Here is a 24,276-nt window from a genome sequence, read left to right as displayed (position 1 = left end):
AACTTTGGAAGATTTTTTTTTTACAGATGAGAACTGTGGATTTTATCATTAGCTAATAACAACAGTATGAAGATGTTCGGTGTTCATGTTGGGCACCTGATTATTGTTGAGTCTTGAAAAACTTTGTATATTGATTGTATATATGTGTCTAGAATAGGTGTTAGTTAACTAAATATATTATATCATAGCTATTGAGATGATGCCCATTAGCACGTTAGCTCAAACTAACTGCTCCACTAGCTGCAGCACCTAGCAGCACTACTCATATCATCATTCTGGGTGCTTACAGCTAACCATAAATTGTTTATCATTGTTTTTTGTTGAATCAGTGTTGCATCCATAATACACGTAATGAATAATAGACCAAATGTAACGGTTGGAACTCTAAAGCAGTACAAACACAGAACATCAGTGGTTGAATGTAATAAATGACAAGTTTATTGTTGCACAAAATGTACAAAATAACAAGCAAATGGACAGCCCCTACCCACCCCTTAGCGTCCCTCCCCTCCCACTGGTTCATTCGCCATAATGAAGCTGAATTTCTGAAACCTATGACTACGGCAAGTCCGATGGTCCAAGCCAAACGCATGGTAATTCTGAGAGACAACACATACCCAATTTCAGCGTCACTGAACAATTAAAAATGAATAAAAACACCTTATTTACACATTTCTGTCAGAACTTTTACAACATGCCATCTATATATTTATACAGAATATGCTTGTGCACATACCCCTGTATAGAAAATATATTATTAAGATCAAATTAAATTAGACTAAGGGCTATAGACATCCAAAGTACAGCACTTCTTTTTAATCTCCTTTTTGAATCTTTTTTATTTTTATTTCCCACTTAATCAATTACTTAGTTCTTTAACAACCTCTTACTAAAAGAACGAACTCTAGTTGTATGCAGATGTCGATGTGTTTTTCCTCGAAGACCCAAGCTGACCATGTAGATGCCTGCCGAGAAAAGCCTCACATATTTACACTGGAACACTCAGAGCTCTCCCTTGAAATGTGTAGATTTGACCGCCTTCTGACTTGTGTGTGTCATCTTATGTTGTTTCTCATCCTCGTACATACTTTAAAATGGTGATCGGTGATGTTTTTCAGAAAGTTGTATCCCCTCAAACCCCCCACTCCTCGAGCCTGGCTTGGTGATGTAATAAAAGCAAAAACCAATCAGCTTTGGCACTGGGTGAAGAAGTTAAGTGTGCTGTGGTTTCCTACTATGCTTTTTCTTGGATCTTTCAGGTCATTCATCCCCGCTTGTGCACTAATGTGAAATCACAGAATAGCTGAAAGCAGTTCTCAGAATTTGAGATTTAACATATTAGTGCAAAAAAGCAACAAAGAAAACCCTTTGTTTTATTGATTTCTAACAAGATAGTACTGTGATATCTAAACCACATTAGCACCATGGAGAGAGAGAGAGAGAGAGAGAGAGAGAGACAGAGAGTGAACGACATTGTTCAAGTAAAGCCAGACTACTCACGAGATGTTTTGTGCTGGAACATATACAGCGTAAGGGCACACAGCATGGATGTAATTTTTTTTGTGCCAAGGAAAAACCACATATCCCATGGATGGATGGATGAATGGATGGGTGGATGGGAATAAGGGTGAGGGTAATGAGGAAGAAATCCGGGTGGGAATGGAGGCGTCCTAAAAAGACTACTCATGTCCTTGCCTCTTTCCCTTCAGCTGCACCGATGCAGAAAGGAAACAGAACAGGTAGAAGCAAATCTCCGGAGTGTATCCATCACATTGCTCCATAAATCACCTGTAGGTGGAGATCAGTGCAGCTGAAGGAGACGGCCACGCCTCTACATCTGCAACCTCGAGAGCTTAAATCCCCTCCAGTTAAACTGAGTTTGTGAGAGGGGGCGCAGGGAAAGTCTGCGGGGTCTGTTTGGGATCAGATTTCAGGGGAAAGGAGATGGCGTTGTTTTCAAAGTGTGTGCAAAAATACTTGTCAGACTACTGCTGGAACATGAACCCTTTTTTTTTTTGTACATTTTCAGCTTGCTTCAGTTCTGACCTTTAAATTTTGCAATATAGCTTCCTCTTTAATCCTACTTATTTTTCATCTGCTGCTTGTGTTTCACTTGTTTTAATATATATCTATATTTTCTTTTCTGGCTTTTTTTTTTCTCTTTTCTTACTTTACAAAATGAGAGACAGAATGATGGACAGCTGACAATATATATAATTATTTTCCTCTTCTTATTATCATCAGGTTTGAGATGATTCTCTTTGTTCGTTGTAAACAAACAGGTTTATCAGCCACTGGCGTTTGTTTCCTCCTCGTCTTCTTTTTTCCTCCTCCTTCAAGTGCACTCCTTCTTTCCCCTCCCTCTCTCCACCGCTCTCCTCGTTCTCATTGCAGGAGGGCCCTGATTTGTTTGGAGGTGCTGTCATCATTTAGATGCCGTGTCGTATACCTGAGGAGGAAGGTGACAAAGAGGTATGTTGAAATCCTTGACCATCATATCTCTGTGTATCTCTTTCTCTGTTGCTGAAACACACACGTTCACACACACCTCAGTGCATTCAGAAGTCCCTCCACACTGTTGGATGGTTGCTCTTTCAGCACCTTGATGCAGCCCTTCATCTGCCCGAAACAAAGACAACACAGGGCGTTAGAGAAAGGTCAGTAGCCTCAGATCCACCTCATCTGCTGCTGCTGCCACACACTGACTCAAAAACGCACATTTAACATTTAAGTGACCTCATCTACCAGTGTAATGTTGTGATGTATCATACATGAGCAGACACATGTCTTTATAAGGTTAGACCTGTGGGTCCCAACCTTCTTGGCTTCTTACTGGATATAAGTTGTGAGCAGTTGAATCAAAGAGCGATTTTTGCACTTTAATCATCTTTGTGACCCCTCAAATTTACTTTGGGACCCCTTTTGGGATCTTGACCCACTGGATCAATATCAAGGCTTATAGTGAGTGTATTGTTTGTAGATTGATTCTGAGGATTACCGGCCCTTCCTGCCTATTATTAATAGGCTATCTCTGAGGGAACATTGATAATTGTTTTTCCATCAGGCCTTAATCTGGTCAAGGTAGACAAGTATCTGAAACAGCATTTAAAAGTTAAATGTTTGAACATCAAAACTCTCCACAGAAGCACAGAGTGATAAATAAATGTGTTAGGAGGCTTTTACTGCAGGTTTTATTGACCGTTAAATAGAATCATCTCATACTGCAGTGTGACAATGTATTCTCAGAAAGAAATCAAATATTGATGAAAGCACATCATGCAAACTTGTGTGCAACCTAGTCACGATGTCGGTGTAGCACTAAATCAAGCTTCATCATAAAAAGAAAAATATTGATCCCTCAGGTACTACATTACACACTTAGACTAACCTCCTTTGCAGAGGTGGATGACATGACTGTTTTTTATTGAAAGTCAAATCCAACCTGGATTTAAAACTGATAGATTGTGCGTACTCTGCCTCCAAAGGACTTCCAACGCTTTAACCACTCCCTTTAAAATGTCTGTTTTGTTTTCATTCGCCGAAGTACATCATTGGGTACAGAAGTATATTAGTCCCTGAGAGGCAGAAATCACAGAGATGTTTGTACTCACGTCGATTTTGGAGGTTTTGGCAAAAGCCCCGACAGGGTGAACGTGGTCATAGAGAATTATGACTCCCACCATCACCCTCATGCAGAAGAGCATCGTGTCTGTGTTGGTGAACCGACAACGGTACTCCCTGTGACAGAGACAGTGATGGAGGGAAGAAGTTAGAGGACAGGATGGGACATGGCAGACTGCAGTTATTTGAAGCACTTTGTGATTGCCTTGACAAGTTCTTGATGACTTTTCTTCTTCATTTAGCTAATGAAAAAGAGTATACATTTTAAATTCAGCATGAAGGACTCAATGAATGATTCACTCTATGAATTGGTCGTTATTCAATCTATTGAATTAGTGGCTCAAACTTGAGACGTCCTCTTTTGTATTCATTTTGAAAGGGCTTGCTAATTAAAATCTGAGCCTCTGACCTTTGGAGAGAAGGACAAGGAGAGAAGATTTAGTAAGGGATGTTAGAGAGAAGGGAAAGTGAGGAAAGTACTCACGGAGTCTCCAACATGACACGGCACACACAGGCCATGGTGCTCAGGCAGTCTGTGGTGTCCTCGATGGGCAAGGTCTTATTCTGAAGGACAGGAAAAAAAAGAGAAATCAGCACAGAAAAAACCCTCTCTGTCTAAAGATGACATTCTTTTGGAATTTAGATATACTTGAGGAATGCTCATCCCTCCCTTCACTAACAAATGCACTGACAATGCGCTCTGTAGTTTATGTACTGACTGGACAAAATGTTCTACCACAAGGTGGAGACAAAGTACATCTGCAGAGTTCGGTTACAGCATGAGCTCAGTAAAGCAACTTCGCTAAAAGGCAATCATGACCAGCATGTCCTCTGAATTTTGCATGAGTCTCAAAAGTATTGAGCTGTAAAGTTAGAAAACGACTGCTTCCTCTACACTAAAATACTGTTCTGACAGTTCTGAGGATGGGGGAAGTCCAGCATGGGCATCTGAGGTGAGGACTCAAGCACAACTAAACCCTTCGATTGGCAAACTACCACTGATAAGGATAAGCTATATGAGTTACATATAATGTTATTTATAAAGTTATTTTTGCAGTGTATAAACACTCAGGTTTGACACAAATCCACATTAAATCTGTGCATTTAAATTCTAAACGACAGATTATGTATTAATGAGCATATAAAATATGATACATTGTTACAGATTAAACTAACAATAATCCAATAATGTACTATATAATATAATATAGAACTGTGTAACAATAACACAATAATATGTCTGCATTGAGTACATATTGCTGATAATGCCTTTACATTTTCAAGGGAGTTTTACTTGTAATTCTACAGTAAATTATCAGAATACTTCCTCCATCACTAACTTTAGCTCTTGAAGCCATTATCTAAGAGGGAAAACTACCCTGAGCGCTCCCTTAGTTTTTTGTTTGGATGCTTTATGAATCAATTTCATGTGACTTTCGCTTGATGCTTGCTTTTATTGACAATAATAAAAGTTGAACTCCAGCTCATTCCTAAAAGTGTCCACTCTTTGTGTATCGATACAGTAGACTTGAAGAATTAGAAACCTACCTCTGAAACAAACTTGGTGGTGGCGTTACTCAGAGTCTTCAGCATCGGTGTTGCTTCAGCATAGAACAGGGACATCCGATTGGCCATCTCATTGTTGACCTCGTTCTCCGCTTCCAGCTGCGTGTCAATACAAAACGGATTTCATACCTTTAAAAAGCATTAATCACCAATTGCACCCAGTCCAATAATCATGTTATCCAGCTGTGATAAAGCCAATCCTGGCTCTATTTGTGTTGTTGGGGGGGAAAGGGGGAAAGGAACACCTCCTCTTCAGCCATTAATGATTTAAAGAGAGAAGGTGAAGCCATGCTGCTCAAGCTGAGCATTAGATCATGTATGCAACAAAAACAGCCTGCAGCCAGATCACCTCTCCAAGGCCTCACCTGCTGGTTGTTCAGCCTGTTCCTGCTTATAGTCCTCCTGTAGTAACTGAAGTCATTCTGAATGGCTGGATTTGTCATCTGCATGGTGAGGGAAGAGGTGATTTATGTTCATCAAAAGGCAATTCAAGCATATTTGATTTTTTGATATTGATTTTTCAGTACAGTAAAGGTCAGTCTGTGATGGCTGTAATTAGACCAAAAATGATTCCCTTCACCTTTAGCTCATCAAAGCTGAGTGTAAAATGAAGGATCTCAGCAAACTGTTTGGCCAGGGCCTGCTCTCTCTCCAGGTGCTGCATGGGAGCGTACGGCGGGCTGGTCAGCGCCTCCAGCAGGCTGCGCAAGGCATTCTCTGCAAACATACTTAGATTTCAGAAATGTATCTGCACAAGCTTGAATCTGCATTTCACACTGCTGCTTCTGTAGGGTTGTATCTCCTTGTGTTTAGACTGCTGTAATTCTCTCTAATCTGGCCTGGATCTGAAGGCTCTTTCATGTCACCAGATTTAAACAAAATGCAGCAGCAGCTGGATTTAAACTGATTCAAACAGATGAAATCACTTCCTCCAGTTCAGTCACATCCTCTCTGGATATCACTGGATACCTGTTGGGCTTTTAGAAATGGGCCCAGCACATTTTAAATGCATTGGGATCTGGCCTTGGGCAGAATAACAGACCTTCGGATCCCCTCTGAGAGCGGGGTTCAGGCCCTCAGACGGGACCCTTCCAGCTAGGATTTAACGTTTGTGACTGGAAAGTGGTTTTTTCTTCCTAATATTTTTAACCAGGCTAGCGGCATGGCTCAAGCAATGGCAATGCTGGTCTGTCGATCTGTCGGTCGACCACTTTGAAATATCTCAGCGCTTACACCTTCATAGACTGCCATGAAATTTGGTATGGACATTCATGCATCAGAATCAATGCAGCAGAACCAGAGATTCAGAGAGTCAGCATGCTAATACACTAAAGTAAGATGATGAACACGGTGAACATTATACTCGCTAAACATGCTAGATTTGTCATTGTAAGCATGTTGGTATGCTAATGTTGATGTAAAAACTAGAGATGGCTTTAATGCTAAGTACAAAATTTAAATATTTATTAAGATCATTGTTTCCATAGTGCTGAATTCACTAACTGGGAAAGTGAGAAGTTTGAACCGAAATGGTTTAATTTACCAACTATTTCACATTCTTTCAGTCTCACTGTCATTATTTCTTGCAGTACGCAGCACTGCAGAGACGTGAGCATGGATGTGGTCTTTTTCTGACACACTAACGCCTTTTCTAAGGTTCAACAGTCCAACAGCTCTCGTTTGACCCTCCTTTTGCCACTACAGGCATTCACACATACATTTCACTCTGCAAGAAGATAAATGAAGATATACCGGCACTCCATAGAGATCACACTGCGGCCTGAGCATCCTTGAGGACACCGTATCAGTGACCATCCACTGTGTCACATGTGCTATTGAACCTAAGCCTATTTATTGCTTTGCTGCCTCTAACAAATCAGACACCAGAGTTGGACCTGAGAGGCTGTATGTGGTAGTAATGCCTCAGAAGCATACTCTCCAGAGGCCCCATCCCTTCCTCTGCATTAAAAATGTATAAGGGCCTTCTATAAATACAGCACTGAAGTGTTTCATCTAAAGGGCCTGAGCAGAAACCCACTCTCCCTCCTGCTGTTAGCCCAGAGTGCATGGTCCCTATCCTGAGCACTGATTCCTGAGGGTACATACTGACAGATTGGACAAGGAAACACTGCAGCTGTTTGTTTACTGTAGGTGCGACCTCTTAACCTCATACTACCCCCTTTGATCAAACACATAAACAAACAAAGGTGGTGCAGGAAAGAACTTGTAGTTTGTACTCTCGTTGTCATTAAGATTTGATCCCTTTCTCTCGATAAGGAGGGTGGGAAGGCAATGTCTACATGATATCTGTTGTACTGTATCTCATAGCTACATTAGCGCTCATACATTATCATTAATTATTAGTTAGCCCTCTCTCTATGGTAAGCTGAGAACACAATGTCCATGAGATCGAAGTATTATTGGAAGGCAGAGCAGAGGCGGCAGCCGAACTCTATTCCTCTGCTCATACTTCTCTCTCTACTCTCCCTGTCTCTCCCTCTGTGCTGGACGACCAGTTACCACTGTTTCCGTAGCAACGGCTGCCTGGCTGCTAGGTCAGGATGCTGCAGAGATGGCAGAGAGGACATCATAGTGTGTGTGTGTGTGTGTGTGTGTGTGTGTGTGTGTGTGTGTGTGTGTGTGTGTGTGTGTGTGTGTGTGTGTGTGTGTGTGTGTGTGTGTGTGTGTGTGTGTGTTAAGGAATGCTGGTGGACTGAAATTGCATGTGAAATCACGATTGCGGTACATGGCAACATGCAGTGGAGCTGTGAAGCAGCACTGACAGTACAAGATGAGCTTCTCCCCATTGCTAGTAATGATAAGTCTCCCTGTTCATCACCTTAAATTTAATCTTCCTCTTATTCAAGGTTCAATGGAACAGTGTGTTCACCGTGTTGTGGTTAACTTTCTTATGCTGCACTTGTCAGGGTCACAGTGCATTGGCTGTCTGTCACATACAATATATGTCACATCCGGTGTCTGTTGTCAGAAAGACAAAACAACAGCTAGTGCTACCATGTAAGCAGTAATCTGTGAGACCAGTGCTGAAAATTTCCGCAATCCTTTACACCTCTATGCCCTACAAATGCTTAATAACACTTCATTTCACACATATTTCTGTCACAAATGTGGCAGAGACCAAAGAAAGGTGTCATTGCTTTGTCAGAATACAACAAACGCTCATTTAGCGTGTCATGAATGTGAATGATGCTCCTCTTTCTGTGTGCACCCTTTACCTCTTTTTCTACTGTTGTTACATCTTCCTCCCTTCCTCTAACCCTATACCCACACAACGCTGATGCACCTTATGGTAGCCATAGTCAAGGCCTTCCCTCTTTGATAACTGACAGCAAAAACTGTTTCTAAATTCAGATTTAGGTTAAAGCCGCTTGAAGCTATAACTCCTATTGGACCTCCACTATGGCCACCAGAGAGTTGTGTGTGTGTTACATCACTGGAAATGACTCTATAGACTGTATGTAACAGCCGTGCTCACCCAGTCGGAGGGAAAACTCGTAGAACCGCTTCAGCTTGGCCACCAGGGGGCAGACTGCGTTCCAGGCCTTCTCCTGAAGAGCGAGGTCGCCTGGGTTCTGGATGGCCTGTGGGCAAAGAACACAGGCAGAAGCACAGATGTTACTTTTACAAAAAGGATTTAAAAACCTCCCCATCTCCTCTATCCTCTCTTCCTCAGAGCAATGATTCACTTTGGTAACAGTTTCACTTTCAACTTCTGCTTCCATACTGCAGTGATCTCAGTATAAAGTGACGAATGAAATGTCATTTATCTTAAAAACCTCATTAAGTTTTAGTGACATGACACATAATATCAACTCAATGACAAATCACTGTATTATTTGGTTATTGTAATATTTGTTTAGACATGGTTAACCAAACAATCCAGAAGGCATAGGTATACAACAAAGTAGTAATGTCCTTATAAAAAGGATAAGGCTGCTGTTATTTCCTAATATCAATAAAATCAGCTATGCATTAGTTCATCTCTCATAACATCCCAACTTTCTACCTCTTTTTTGGCACTCAGTCCAAAGCCTATCTGTCCATTGAAGGTTGAAGACTGAAAAAGGCTCAGTAATATCCTAAAACAGCTGGGCACTGTAATTTACTCTACTTTAGTTACTAACTACTACTCAAACAGGAGTAAATAATGCATTAGTTGCGGACTATTTTCAGCTGTGGATTGATACACATTTATTGACAATAAGACGTCTCTTTTAATGTTCCTCTGAAAATCCCATCCTTTTAAATAGACGGATTGGCGAATGCTCATATGCCATATCCTGATTTCTTCTCCCTGGTGAGATTAATCAAACATAAAATATTCCTAAATGTCACTAGTAGCCTCACAGCCCTACAGAAGCTACGATTTTCACACTGACTTCAGAAATCCTCTGCAGGTGCACGTTGAAAGGAAAAAATTGAAAGCTTAGCTGAAATATAGTTTATAAAAATAGAGTCTGCCTAAGTGTCTGTTCTTAAGGAATGCTTCCAAGTCCTCGAGGTTAGGAAGCAAGGAGAGGAAACGATTCAGCACTATTTGTTAACAAGTAGAGCAATGCCAACAGCTGAGCAATCAGCAGCAGTAATCGTTCATACTGCAGAGGGAACTGGTTTGCTGTAATGTGCCGCTGAGCAAAAGCTGAACCTGAACACACTAAAGCTCATCAACACCAGCATGCCGGCTTTCTAGCTACTGATGTTTAAGCCTCTACCATAACATTGCCAGCAAAAACATATTGCATGAAAAAAAAAACATTTCTGTCTCTGCCTATATTTACTTCATGCTACACTACATGTCAGAATTTCACCGCAGCAGGCCATGTGAATCTCACAAGTGTTCTTTTTTTATCGACTTCTTTGTGCTCACTTCTCGTATCTCCTGGCCTGCACCATTATAGGACTGCAGCTCGGCTAGGATCCCATGAGCCTCCTCCAGCACAGCGCTGACCTGGTTCCACACGGCTGTCTCTGCCTCCGTGGGCTGGGCATCTGGGAGGGGAGGAAGGAAGGGAAGTGAAGGAGGGAAAGAGGAAGAGAGAGAGTGGGAAGTGAAAGTGTGATGTAAGGTACGGGTAAGGGATTCAATTATTGAGGGAGGGGTGGCAGAAAAGAGGGAAGGAAAGATTAAGGGGAGGGTGAAGAAAAAGGAGATTTGAGGAGAGAAGGAGGTTAGTGATGAAGGAGGAGCTGATATCTTAGAAGGCCAGATAAAAGCCGGAGATAACTAATTACTGGCTACATGACTGCAATAAAAGCAAAATGTCCCTACAAGTGAAAATGAATGCATTTCATCATATTAGTGGACATATCACACATCTAAGGTCAAAATCTGGCCAGTAAATGGATGATCCAATTTACCCACCATAGTTAGAACAAGAGAGCTGTAAGCCACACTCTGTCACACAGTGAGGTTTGATTACTGTGTGTGGCCCCTCCAAAAGGACCAGATGATGACAAGTCAGTTTCACTTTGGAGAATTATTTGGATGAGGATGTAACGACTGATAGTTTAACATTTTGATGGTTTTCAGGTGTCATAAAAGTGCCGGGATTGCACTGCTTGAACAGTGTGTCTGACTGCTGAACTGTAATCGACTCAACTGTTCATTCAGTGCAGATTTATACAGCCCTAATTGTCTTTTCCATCTTTTTCTCACTTTCTATTTCCCCCTTTATGTCTATGAATGGGACTCTTCTTTTTTTACCCTCAAGGTTTAATTGTGAGAAATGTTAAAACAAACTAGCAGCAGGGAGGACAACCTCTGGGCATGCTCACTCTTTCTCTTTCTCTGTTTCACACATACACAATGAGCAGCACACATTCGGTAAACTCTTTTTGCTGCAGGGCACCTCCCAGTCACAGTTCTGGTTTGTTTGCCCATGTGGCATGCTGCATGCATACAGGAGGGATTAAGTGTTTGAGGGACGCAATTTACAATGCGTCCTCTTGAGTCATAATTGTGTTTGGTTTTCTTTTTTTTTTTCAAGCTATCTGTCTCAATGTGTGACTCAGGTATAAAGTGAGAGTGGGAGTGTGCCCAGGCAGCTCTCTACATGCGGTAGCACCGCTGATTATTTTTGCCCCCTAAGGCATTGCCTCCCTGCGGAGAAATAGTAATCATGGAATATTTGCTATCCTACATACACAATGGCTGCCATAATAAGCACAGCAAGCATTGCTATTTCAGTGGTGACTGCTCACTAATGTGCTCCTGCAATTCTCTGATAAACAACAACACATTTTATTTACTAGGTACAGTAATAATTAAAGGAACATATGCTCATAGCTTTAAAGTAATAGTTCACTTTCTTGCTGTGCCGGAACTTAAAGAACAATAACCCTCTTACAACTGTATGCTAAATATGAACCTGAAGACAAGAGACAGTTAGCTGAGCTTAGCATAAAGACTGGGAGCAGGGGAAACAGCTAGCCTGGCTCTCTACAGAGGTTTTACTGGGGTTTAGGATTATTTTTCAAACAGTTTGGTTTCTGTATGAATTAAAAAAATAAGATATTAAATGTATATACAGTAGTGAAGTATACAGATTCTAGTAGGTGGATTTTGTTACCTTTGGACCGAGGCAGGCAAACCATTTCCAGTCTTTATGCTAGGCTGAGCTAAGCTAAGCTAAGCTAAGCTAAGCTAACCGGTTCTTCTTTATATCTTCAAATGTGAAATTTGTCAAGCTGTTCCTTTACGGAACCTGTGTTGCTTTAATCTTGCAGATGGATGTAAGTTTACTCGTAATGATGGACACGGTGATGTTTTTAAATGAGAAAATGATTCACAGTCTTGTATTTTGTCATCAGATTTGATCCTGATCCTTGAAAAGGTTTGAACACAGTATAATTATCAGCATTCATCCATAAATAGCTTCATGGGAGCTCAGTGTGGAGTTTAAATCAAACTTGGAGCTGTGTGACAGAGGTGACTGTGTCTCTGGGTTGAGGAGGAGAGCTCACAGATGGCACAGGGGTGGTTGGGGGGGGGATGTGTCTAAAGCTGCCATGCCTGAGTCTGACTCATTCCACTTGCTTTTGAAGTAAAGTGAATCACAGGCATAATAAACGAAGGGTAAATTCAGCCTGTTTGACAGCTGACGTCTCTTGCCAGCGGTGAGCTCTCCCACTCCCACTGTAACATACAGTCAGTGAAGGAGGAGGAGGAGGAAGCCAGCTGTTAAAGGGGGAAAGTGGTTGAGGAGGGGCAGAATACGTTGGGTTACACCGCCAAGTATCTACATCTTAACAATCCATTTTAGTCTCATAATCAGTCTTAATATCTTCTGTATGATATATATTTTTTTTTATGCCAAAGATGACTTGTTTCCAGTGCAACGACACTCTCAGGGGAATTAATTGATTTGACAAATCTTTCAGCCAGCAGCATGGCTTTGTGTTTAGTGCTAATTAGGAAATGTTATCAAGCATGATAACACGCTAAATGGTGAACATGGTAAACATTTGCTGCCACACGTCAGCACTGTGAGCATGTTAGCACGCTGATGTTAGCATTCAGCTCCATCAGTACAGCCCCACAGAGCTTCTGGAGACTCTTGTTAACCGTTCTGTCAAAATGTTTTATTCGCTGCCAATACTACAGAAGATTTTAACACTGAGCACTAAAATGACTTGTTAAGATCGACATTTTCACACTGTAAAGTTTAGAATTCACTGACTGGGAAAATGAAAAAAAGGGGGGGGGATAGTAGGGGGTTTTATTTACCATCCTCTTTCACAATCATTCTCTCTTGTTTTCAGTTTTTCTTTACCAGTCTCACTCTCTGACACACATTATTTAGTGCACACTCACACACAGATAGGTCAGACATACAATAGGGGATGAGGAGATGAGGAGGTGGAGGGATGAGGATAGACTTCCCATTAGCTATCATCATCCCTGAGCAACAAAAACCCACACAGGACTGGCATTCAGTTGATTTTCTCCTCAGTTTTTGTAGCTTAGGAACCGAGATCAAAGCATTATTGTTGTCATTTTGCTACAGCGTCACCATTCCATTGTGCATCTGTCTGCGTCTAATAAGATGTAGCGCGTGTGAATAAGACCCTTTTAGAAAGAAGCCAAATGACTTTCAAATGCCAGTCCCTGGAGCAGAAAACAAAAGATAAAGAAGAAGGTGACTAGGAGAAGAGCTGAGGAGGGAGAAAGGGGTAAATAAGGACGTAAAGATGACACAATGATGACACAAGGGTCAGCTGAGATCAATGGAATGAGGAAAACAAAGCAAAGGCAACAAAGAGAAAGGGACAACTCAAAAAAATAAGAAGCGGATGGTCTCACGTTCAAAGTCAAGGAAAACTATTGGGCCATGCTCAAGTTCGGCGCAAGCCAGCACTTTCAGGAGGTTTCCCATGAGCCCCCTGGAACAGAGAGAGGGGAGAAGTCTGTGGGTGATGAGGGGATGGGTGTCGGGGGTTGTGCGCGTGTACGCGTGTGTATGTGTGTGGGAGTTGTATGTGTGTGTGTGAGAGGTGAAGGTGTCGGGGTGGAGGATTGGATGAGAGGGGGTTGCTGGAATGGCATGGTGGAAGTATGTCCTGGGTGAAGCATGGCAACATGGACAGAGCTTCTTTAATCCCACTCCTATGGATTTATTTATAGTTTGCTTTAAATCAAGTGATTGATTTGGTGTCGCTGTTGATGGCGACACCAACGTTAAAGAGAATGCGTGTGAATGAGACACAGAGGAGAGAAGTCCAATTAATTAAATTTTAATTTGCAAAATTCTGCAGGAAAAAAATCTAAATCAAAGAATGTATTCCTCATTTTCTGGCACAGATGTTAAAATATATGGGATTATTCTTTGTTTCAATAGGAATTGAGAAAAATATCCCAAGAATCAAACAAAATAATGATAATAAAAAAATATAAATACTAGAATTTGACTTATTCTAATATGCTATTCAATATTTATTTCAATACAAACTTGTTGCATGAAACACATACTGAAAAATCTAGAACAAAGAAAAATGTAAACCAAAACAATTACCTCAAAAAAAAAACTACAAAAGTGTCCCATTTGATTAGAAAGAACCCTTGAGTGGGCGCATAGGTTCCCCGCAATGATCGTTCTGTGTCAGAAGTGGAGCTGAAAACTGGATCAGTGAAAGTGAAAAACGTGGGTTACCTTTTTACATAAAATTAGAGAATATTGTAATCAAATGGAGAACTTTTGTATAGTTTTATAGCAGGTTTTACTCATAAGGTCTTGTTTTGGTTTAAATTATTTTCAATGATTCTCAGTTTATTATATAATAAACTTGAGATATAATTCTTGAGAGATTTTGTGGAATAATTTTGACTGAGAAATGTAATCCCATTAAATAAAAGCACACAGATGTAATTAGGAGTCAAAGCTGAAAATACTGTATAAAAGTCAGAATATATATATTGGAAAGTTATTTGAGGGCAGTGTTGTTTAAGAGCTAACAGCATACATTAATACCTATAACTGGTTTTGATTCATGCTTTTTGGCCTCACTGTAATTATCTATGCACCATTTTATTCATACCTACGCACCATATGTTTATTCCATCATTGGATAGAAGAGCTTTTAGCATCAGAAAGTCCTGAGAGTGGGACTAGAGAGCGTCTGATAATGACAAACCACACCCACAACACCACTTCATCACACCATCAACAACTCAGCAGCTCACATCCAAATATACCTCCCCTGACCCCACCCAGCGGCCTCCCACTGAACACCTCTGCTGCACACATGTGCTCTCACATTTCAAGCACACAGACACGTGCACACACCCCGGCGCTCACTTACTTTCAAAGTCCAGGAAAAAATGTGGACAGTTCTCTAAATCCTTGCCAAGGACCTTAATGAGGTTCCCCATGGCTGGCGACCTGGACGAGAGGAAACAACAAAATGCATACAGTACGCAGAACCTGGCAATGCGCATGAAAATACACAACATGCACATGGAGGACACAGCAGGTTGTGACTGTTTTATTTTTTTTTTGTACCCATCTGCACTTCTCTAATTATCCCTTCTTCCTATCCACCTCCATCCTTCTGTCTAAACAATATGTCCAGAGCGAAGTCAGACGCTCCAGTCATAAACGACACTGATCACAGTTTGCATCCCATACACAGTGTATGCTGTATTCGATTAGAAGGGGGGCCTAAATCCAGTAGTGAATCATTTAGCTCACTCATTGGGAGTCACTAGAGCTGAGCAGTGGTTTTAATCCATTTACATTACTATAGTAACCTAATAAAAGCCTGCTATGTAAGGGCTACTTTCTCCTAATGCCCTTCATGTACAGCAGTCTATGGATACTTTATGACAAGCTCTTTATACTTCATACCCAGAGGCCAGATGCCAGTGCTTTAAAAAACCAATGATGCAGGCTCAGTCAATCAGATTAAACTGCAGGTCAGATGCGCAGGATATACAGAGTCTACATGCTTGTATGTCCGTTTACTGCACCAGACACAACAGCATATGTCAGGTGTTTCAGAATTTAAGACCACAACGGTCGACCCTGGTTTGAACCTCTTCGATCCCACTCAGGCCAGACAGTGTGAGGGCACTCTGTGGGGCCAAATACCGCTCAAAACGACAGGAGTGGGCCACGCCACAGAATATGGTTTTGATCCAATACCAAGTACAACCAAGGCCAGAGTCACCAATTAAAAATTCAAAACAGCTTATGTCATGTAGAGTAGTATCGATACTTAAGGTTTTGAACCACCCACCCCTAATTCACACCCACAGAAGTCGGTGATTATTTCACTCTGCAAACATTAGACGGCTTCAATAAAGAGCTGGAACAAGTTGATGTAGATTATACATGTGGTATTGTCAAACAGTGTGGAATAAAATGATTTTAACAACCTTAAAGCTGATTAAAGTGGAAATCTAAGGGAAATGGATGTTCAGGGATCAAAGAGGGAGAGGATTGAGAGGCCGCATGTGGACTTTTGTGTATGTCGCATTAGAAAACACAATAAACACAAAAACCGAGTGGAATCCAATATTCAAAATGACTCTCAGCTGTGCGAGTATGAAAGCCTCCTCTCAATCATAGAGGGACTTCGGTAGCAGAAGGTAAGCAGCTGCCAAGTTTCACTTCCTCTGCTCTGCCCTCTGTGTTTATGTGCTATGTTAGCACACAGCGGAGGCCTATCAGTTTCCCCCCTGCACGACTGATTTATGGACAGCATTAGCATGTTTATGAGATGCCACCGTCCCTGCAAAAAGAAAAAAAACCTGATCTTTTTGCTGTTACTCAGCAAGAACGGGTGTTGCAATGCAGCACTGAGGTACAGATAGACAGGGGATGGAGTTACACTGTCCAATCGCTGAGACAGCTTACTGACAATCCCCAAAGTAGCGACTTCTCTTTCAGATAAGTACTGTATCTACTGTATTATATGTTTACTCTATCTACAAAATCTACTGGCAGAGAAAAAGGGGCTATATGCTGAGTCACTGCTGTAACCCGTGAGCATCACTCCAAACGTGTAAAACGCACCCCATCTCCTTCTGACTTTTTAGACCACCTGCTTCAAGGTAGCAGGGCGCTATGAATAAATGAATAACAGATTCATATCTTCAGTCTGACAAGGTGATTGCAAAGGCGAAGTCAAGCTGGGATTCAGATCGCAGCCTCATACAAAGCAATGAAAGCTTTTCTGACATGTGAATAGGTGAGTGTGTGTCTGTGTGTGTTAGAGGTAGCCACACACTGGCCTCACACACACACACACCCACACACACACACACACACACACACACACACACACCGAGTCTGGAGCAGCATGTGGTCCATCCCGAGAGCAGAGCTCGGCTGATGGTTGCCAGGATACTGTTGGCCTGGTGATATCGTCTGCTCGTCTCGGCAGAAGATGTGGGTGAAAAAAAGCATCCAGTTTTGCTCACACTGGGTCAGCTGCTTACAACAATGATCTGATGCACCAGTCTTTACTGCCTGAACAGCAGTCAGCCTTGTTCTTAATTGCAGAACACAAATGGTAAACACAAAATTCACCAAGCCCTAAAAAACAAAACAGGAAATCAAGAAACTAACCAATAGCTTCTTACACATCTCTCTTCTTACCCTCTTTCCTATGAGTGATTCGCCTCTTCCGTTATCTTTAACCCTCAGTTACTTCTCTTCCGTCCTGTCTTTGTTCTGCCTGCTTTGTGAGATCGTTGCTGTGAGTAAATCCCAGGTTAGCGGCTGCAGTCCCACGGTGGAACCGGTTGCCACTCTGCTTTTCTTAGAGACTGATGTAAACTTCTGCTCTCGCTCTTTCTCCCTCTGTCTCTCTCTGTGTATCTCTATCCACTTCACACTTCTCTTTTTCAGCCATCTATTTAAAGGCCTGTGGTTTTCTCTATTTGATCTGTGTGCTAGATGTGGCTCTTTGTGTTGTTTTGTGCAGTTTGTATACGATGATCCTCTGCTGGGTGAGGTTGTTTGTATGAAGAGCTTAAGATATGTTCATGTTATTTACATTTCTGTCTTTTCCCTCTGGCTGCATTGTACTGACGCATGTGTCTGTATCTTTTCAATTCATACGCAAACAGAGAAAACTCCTTCTCTCTTTTTGGTTCTGACGTCAGAATGGGTTCCTCAAAAATATCCCCTGCAGCACTCCTCTCTGCCTCACTTCTCTATTTTACCACTCAGCAGCACTCTACGGGCTCCTCTGGCCTTGTCTTGTCACAGCACATCTCTGTCATGGTGCCATTCAGTCTCACTGGTGGCCCTTAGGTGCAAATGAATCTAAGTGGCAGAATGGGAATGGCGATCGGGCAGTGCAAAAAGACACGTTTCCTTTTAAACTGGCGTCCATATTGTACAGCCAATGGGTGTATCACAGTCCCACTGTTCGGACATTAAGACATGGTATTCTGTAAATTAGGAAGTGTGTTTGGTGACCACTGGTTGCAGTTTCTCTTGCACGCAAACACACACAATGTTTGCAGTCAGCCAGCGTGAAAGTGGAGCAAAGTGCTTCTCTTATGCAACTGCACAGCACACACAGCTCTCATCTGTAGTCCGGCAGGAGAAACCAAACCAAGGGGGCTCCTTGAGTCTTAATAAAGACACGGCTCGGCTCCCACATGGCGTCTGAAAAGCAAACCTGGTCCAGACTGGAAGCCAAGCAGCGGAGCGAGGCCTCCCGGCTTCCTTTCAGCTCGTACTGAAAGATTTCTGCTGTTAACAGACCAGGAGCTTCATCAGTGTGGATTTACTGTGCACAGAAACTGTGCTGCTCATCTCTGCCAAGTCCAACCTCTATTAACTCACCAATAATACCATCTGAACTCCTTTTCTCCATCTGTGTCTCTTTCTCTCTAACCACAATGATCTCTCTTTCTGCCGAACACTGGCTGACTGGGTATTCATTGGCCTGTGAATCAAACCCATTCAGCAGCTGTACTGTATACAACGGATGCAGCAACTGTACTCTCCTAGCTCCCATCTTTCCTCTTTGCCCATCACTGTTTCCTTATCCATAAATTGTCCATCCGTCTCCCCCCTCTCCGACTCGCCCATATGGTGTTTCTCTGCCGTGTCCTTATTTTTCAGCTGTTGTTCTTTCTTTTTTTCCTCTCCCTACATTTTTTCACTCCTCATTTTTTCATTCCTACCTTCGCTTGTGTTTATCCCTCTGGAACACTTCACTGCATCAACCAGGGCTTGTCAGCTCCACACAGTGGTTACAGCATCAGCACCCACCACCTGACAAAGAGACAGACAGATAGACAGAGAGAAAGAGAAATTAACATAAAATTCAACATCATGTACAGTACAGTGTTGGGAAAAGCAGGAATGTAGAAGTCTTGATTTTGGCTTGAGTCAACAAGGGCGAAAAGCATGGGTAAAGAAAATAAAACAATAATTATGTAATCAGGCTAATGTGCTTGTTTGCCTTCATTAGCCTTGTAGGTGAGAATATGATTTTAGTTAGCTTTGCAGTGAAAGTTGTTACACTCATATTTAACCTGCTACTTAGCTACGACTTGAAAATGTTAATAATAATAATAATAATTTTTTGCCCACTTAGAGACAGCAGAAACAAGCTCACAACATGAAGGATTATCATGTTGCTAGAGTGAACATGTTACTATACAGTTGCCTAATTACACACCTAGCAATTACAGAGCAACGTTAGCATTTATTTGAATGTGTTTGTGTCCACCCAATGAATGTAAAGCCAATATTCACTCTCCTTCTAGTTCTGTTTTGGTCTCTACTAACTCTTGGGAATAATATATGGCTCTTCAGCTGCTAAATGTTCCACTATGTTAACTAGCTAGCTAACTTTGTCTGTCTGCCATATGGTGCTGAGCAGGTGGTGCACAATGGTTCTTTTTTCACTGAAAACATACCTGCTGTGGCCCCTACACAAAGAGAGTGGTAAGAGTGAACAAAACAATAAAAAACAAACCAAACAGCAGCTTAGTCTTTCTGGTGGCCAGAAAAACCAAAACGGCGTGCTAAAATAAGCTAAAAGGCTCAACAGCGCTGAATTTGTTACTACAAGTGATCCTTTCCACCCATTTGATATTGTGCCCTTTGATCTTGTTGTTATTAAAAAAAGATTATAGCAGCTTTAAGTGTCCCTTATGGTTTGGTTTGAGCTATAATGGTTCCACACTGCAGTTATAAGCACTCATGGCTCCCAGTCAGAAACAAAAGATGTATAGCTTCAATCCAAAATTATCAGTATTACCTTTCCAAAGCTCAGTCAGTGTAATCTGAGAACCTAGAAGGTGTTTCTTTCTTTCCCATTTTTACATTTTGATAATGGACTAAGCTTGTTAAGCTTATCTCATTCCTTGTGCATCTCTCACTACTCTGGCACTGTCTTACCCGTCGACTGTTGTAACTATTAACACTACTGCTGCTGCCCTTGCATCATTGAATCTCATCAACAGGGAGTGCAGACAAGAGAGAGGGGGGGGGCCTTAGAAAAATTGTTGCCAGGGAAACACAGCCTCTTATTCCTATGGCAACACACAGTCGGGTACTGTTCAGCGTTATCAATCAGGTGGATTGGATGGATAGATGGATGGATGGATGGGTAGACTATACTCTCCTTAATCTCCAGAGTGTGTGGGACACCAAAGCATTGCCTTTCCTACTTGTGGGGGTTGTAAACTACACCATCCACTTCTGGAATTACATATCCTCTACCTCAGGACTTTTATGTAGACTGTGTGTTCCCTTCAAGTAAATTGTCTAATGCTTATTGATCTCTCCACGCAGTGAACGAGCAAAGGTCAAGTATTGCACAGGATGCTGAGGTCAAGAGAGGTGACCACTTGAACTAAGACTCTGAGGTTAATACTTCTGGACAGTGTTAAGGTAAACTACATCTTTTGAATGAGATTGCTTTTTCTACCTGAGCCTGACTTTGTGTGGTAGTCTTCAACCCTGTGACCTTTAAAACTGAAGTCAACCCTAAAAGGCCTTCAGAAACTCACGTCGTGTACATTTTCTCATGTTTGGAACCACAGAGAAGTAGTTTTAGGTACGGTACTATGAAAAAACAGCTCTATGCAGCTGTTGTCATGACTATTAATGGATTTATCGGATGAAATGGAGAGCAGACACATAATTTTACTCCAGCTTGAGGGCCCTGACTGCACAATTTGATGGATTACTATTTTCAATTTTGCTAATTAGATGAGTGCTTTAGTTTGCTGTTTAAGCTCCATGCCACCTGGTTGCACTTTCAGTGCTGCCTAATCTGATCCATACACAAACATTAATTTCCATCTCTGTACTTGCAGCAAGCAACTGCTAGTTAGTCTCAGTCTATTGAGATTCTACAGATTCTACTGCGTTTTGATATATTATAATACAGTCCGATCAAAACAGGATGCTTAGTGAGGAAGTGTCATCTTTATAAATATGCTGGTTTAATAGTCTAAATAGAAACACAAGAAAACACCAAAATAAAACTTCTCAGTAAGAGAGTGCTTGAGAGTGACTTAGGAGTTAAGACCACAACATCCTGGCCTTTCCCTCATGTTTCATGTTCGTCATCTCTATTGTATATTAAGTTCATCACATGGCTCCTTAACAGATTCATTGCTGAGTTTGAAGGTTCATTTATGGCCTTGGAAACTCAGCAAAAAACCCCAAAATAATCACCACACAGTCTCAAGCAGTTCTTGTCTCTGTTGCAGTGTGACCAAAATCCCATACTTATGTCAGGTGGTAACAACTCAAGCATTTCTATGACAATTAGCAACTCAGTATGCTGAGGGATATGTGGTCGAAAGCTTCAGAAACTATGAATTGGATTATGTGCTGAGAATTTTCTTTGGTCAGTCGTCTTTGTCTTCAGATTCTCAAAGTCAGTGGATATCTACTGGAGGGATGAAGAAAAGATCTTCCCTCATTTGGTGTTTTGATGATGACTTCCTGTAATGTGTCATCAGTCTGTGTAAATACGGTGTTTAAAGCACCAGTGTGTAGGATTTTGTGGCATCCAGTGAAGTTGCAGATTGCAACCAACTGAATACCCCTCACCTCCCAATCCTATAGGAGAAACAACTTAGGGTTAGGGTTAGGCCCTATCTAGGGCTAGTGTTTGGATTGTTCATTCTGGGCTACTGTAGAAAGATGGGGGTTTAACATGGCAGCCTTTTGTAAAAAACAAAACAAAACAAAAAAAACCCAATAAATATTGTATTGCATTTCTATCACTAGATCCTTCTAAATGATACACACTGGACCTTTGAGTATTTAAAGTCAAAACAAATCAATCAGATTCCAGGAAGACTTCACTTTGATATTGGCATTGCCACTTAAGGAGCCCCATCATGAATCAGTGTCATGCTAATCAAATATTAGACTACTCTGCAGTCTCCAGAGAGCAGACACTGAGAGAGAGGTCTAGCCAACTGTAGGGACGGTCTTTAAATATAGTTGCTTTTTCAGCGACTTCAGAGCTGATGAGTATTTCAGAAAGAGGTGGTGAGAGAGTTGGAGGGTCGGAGATCATAGAGTCATTGTATGCAGACATTTGTCTGCTTTGTTGAGAGTCTGTGGTACTTAGTTCATGTTAGTTCTGCTCACTGAACAGGTCCTCCTTTAAAAAAAAAAAAACACTGGTGATTATTTTCGCTCCTTCTCTATTGCTTTCACTCTTCCTCAACCTTTCGCCCACTCCCTCGACACACCCCTCTCTTCACCCCCAGTTCACTTCAAGCCCCTCTTTTTCATTCACCCGTCTTCTAACCGCACACCCTTTTGACCTCTTCCTCTGTTCGTGTGTCTTTTATATCGTCCCTCTATCCTCTCCTTCTTTGTTCTCAGCATATTCTCCCTAAAGGAAGAGACGAGTGCACAAGGCTGCGGTTAAATCGTCTGCCCTTATGTGAGTTTTGAGAGGAAGGAGGGGGAAAGAGCAGGATTTAGAGTGAACTAAACACCCACCTAAACTCAGCTAATCCTTGGTTTGTTTGGAGAAAAAGGTGTTTGTCTAAGGCTGAAAAACTATATGATTGTTATTATACTGTACATTGTTGTATTGTCATATAATGCTGATGCTGGTGGTAAGTTGGAAGGAAAATGGGCGAGGATCACATACTAGAGGTCACTTTTGTAGGAAGAGAAAGATGAGAGAGGTGAGAAGGACAGGATACGAGAGGAAACGAGAGTCTAAGAGAGGAGAGAAAAGGAGAGATAAGGAAGCGAAAGTAGAGGAAAGTAAAAGAAAGGAGAGGCAAGGAGAGAAAACCAGATGAAAGAGATGAGAAGGGGACAAAAGTAAGGAAAAGAGAGGATAGGAAAGGAGAGAAGAGTCTAGGATAGGAGAGAAGAGGTGCATTGACAAAGAGCTAGATGCAGGAGTCTAATGGGAGGTGGCAGTGTCAGACCCAGCTAGACCATTGCTAAAGATTGACTGACGATGGAATGCTACAGCCAATTTGCTTCAGGCCCACACACACACACACACACACACACACACACACACACACACACACACACACACACACACACATTCATACACATTCATACACAATTATAGATACTGTTGTCCCTGGCTGAGGTGAGGAGGGAAGGAGAATAAAAGAGGGAGTGAGAGCTGAGCGTGAGATCAAAAGATGGAGCGCCAGAGAGAAAAAAGAGAGATGGAAATGGGAGGAGGAGGTTACGATTCTTCAGCATCACCCCTCCCCCTTCTCCCTCTCACACACATACTCACACACACACACTGGCTGAGTCTGGGTCCAGCGCAGCGCACGGTGCCTTATGAAAGGGCGATTGCAAATGAGCATTGTGATTCTGTGCTGCAAGTCTCACAAAGAAAAAGGGGAGGATAGAGTGAGAGACAGATAAAATGACAGAAAGAGAGGGGGGGGGGGGGTCATGTTTAAGCTGCACTTGAATCCATTTTCATTGTGTAACAAGCTTCAGTGTGATAATTTTTTCGATTGAAACGAAGAAGTGGGGCAGCAACTGAGGGATTTCATGGCTTATTTGCTCAGAGGTGGATAAAGACCAAGCTCTAATGTCTCCATTGTGTAGATATTACTGAAGGTTTATATAATAATAAATGCATTTACTAAAGAACCCTGTTTGTCAAGTTGTCTAACATCAGAGATTCTTTGTAATAAAATACATTTTCTATGCTGTGTTTTACAGCAGATTAACATATTCCTTATATTTAATGTAATCATTAATATTTGAATGCCAAAATTTGGCTCTGGGGCGTTTTAAACCTTGGAAAAAGCAGAGTTGGATAAATTACAGCCTTGAATTTCAATATTAAGAGCTGTTTCCTCTCTGAGCTTTGGCTGTCAGAGGATGGATGGGTGTACAGTGAGCGCTTAGTTATCTTTATTTGTGATGTGGGATGCCAATTAGCTGCTATCAAAGAGAGTGTTGTAGGCTTTTAAGGGTCTACACGCACTGGCATGGGGGCTTCTGACTTGTGTATGTGCTTATGTGTGTGTTACTGCCATTGCTGTGAGTATTGTTGCACCCCCCTTTCCTTGTCCTTCCCTGACCCCCTGTAATCTGTAAACAAAGAGAGAAGCGATATATGTCTGTACAG

At 41.7% G+C, this 24,276-nt stretch overlaps 1 protein-coding gene across 5 annotated transcripts in view; it reads right to left on the bottom strand.

Moving 5' to 3' along the window:
* Positions 1-415: 415 nt before the first annotated feature.
* Positions 416-24,276, bottom strand: part of fam49al (family with sequence similarity 49 member A, like) — a 32,845-nt gene continuing 8,984 nt past the window's right edge. Inside the window, exons 2-12 of one of the 5 annotated variants that reach the window (XM_051389470.1) lie at positions 18,851-18,941; positions 15,007-15,086; positions 10,076-10,197; positions 8,684-8,789; positions 5,768-5,904; positions 5,553-5,630; positions 5,170-5,286; positions 4,106-4,185; positions 3,612-3,738; positions 2,549-2,619; positions 416-2,449 (exon numbers count right to left, since the gene is read on the bottom strand). In XM_051389470.1, coding sequence (XP_051245430.1) covers positions 2,386-2,449; positions 2,549-2,619; positions 3,612-3,738; positions 4,106-4,185; positions 5,170-5,286; positions 5,553-5,630; positions 5,768-5,904; positions 8,684-8,789; positions 10,076-10,197; positions 15,007-15,076 — 972 coding nt within the window. In that variant the 5' untranslated portion in view covers positions 15,077-15,086; positions 18,851-18,941 and the 3' untranslated portion in view covers positions 416-2,385. Of the gene's footprint in view, positions 2,450-2,548; positions 2,620-3,611; positions 3,739-4,105; positions 4,186-5,169; positions 5,287-5,552; positions 5,631-5,767; positions 5,905-8,683; positions 8,790-10,075; positions 10,198-13,510; positions 13,591-15,006; positions 15,087-17,306; positions 17,767-18,850; positions 18,942-24,276 lie in introns of those variants that run through there. The other 4 variants (XM_051389467.1, XM_051389471.1, XM_051389468.1 and 1 more) reach the window with 4 other exon arrangements.

This window comes from Dicentrarchus labrax, unplaced genomic scaffold (genome assembly GCF_905237075.1).
Source record: "Dicentrarchus labrax unplaced genomic scaffold, dlabrax2021, whole genome shotgun sequence".
In the NCBI taxonomy this organism is placed as follows: domain Eukaryota; kingdom Metazoa; phylum Chordata; class Actinopteri; family Moronidae; genus Dicentrarchus; species Dicentrarchus labrax.
This window is presented reverse-complemented; position numbering and strand designations above follow the sequence as displayed.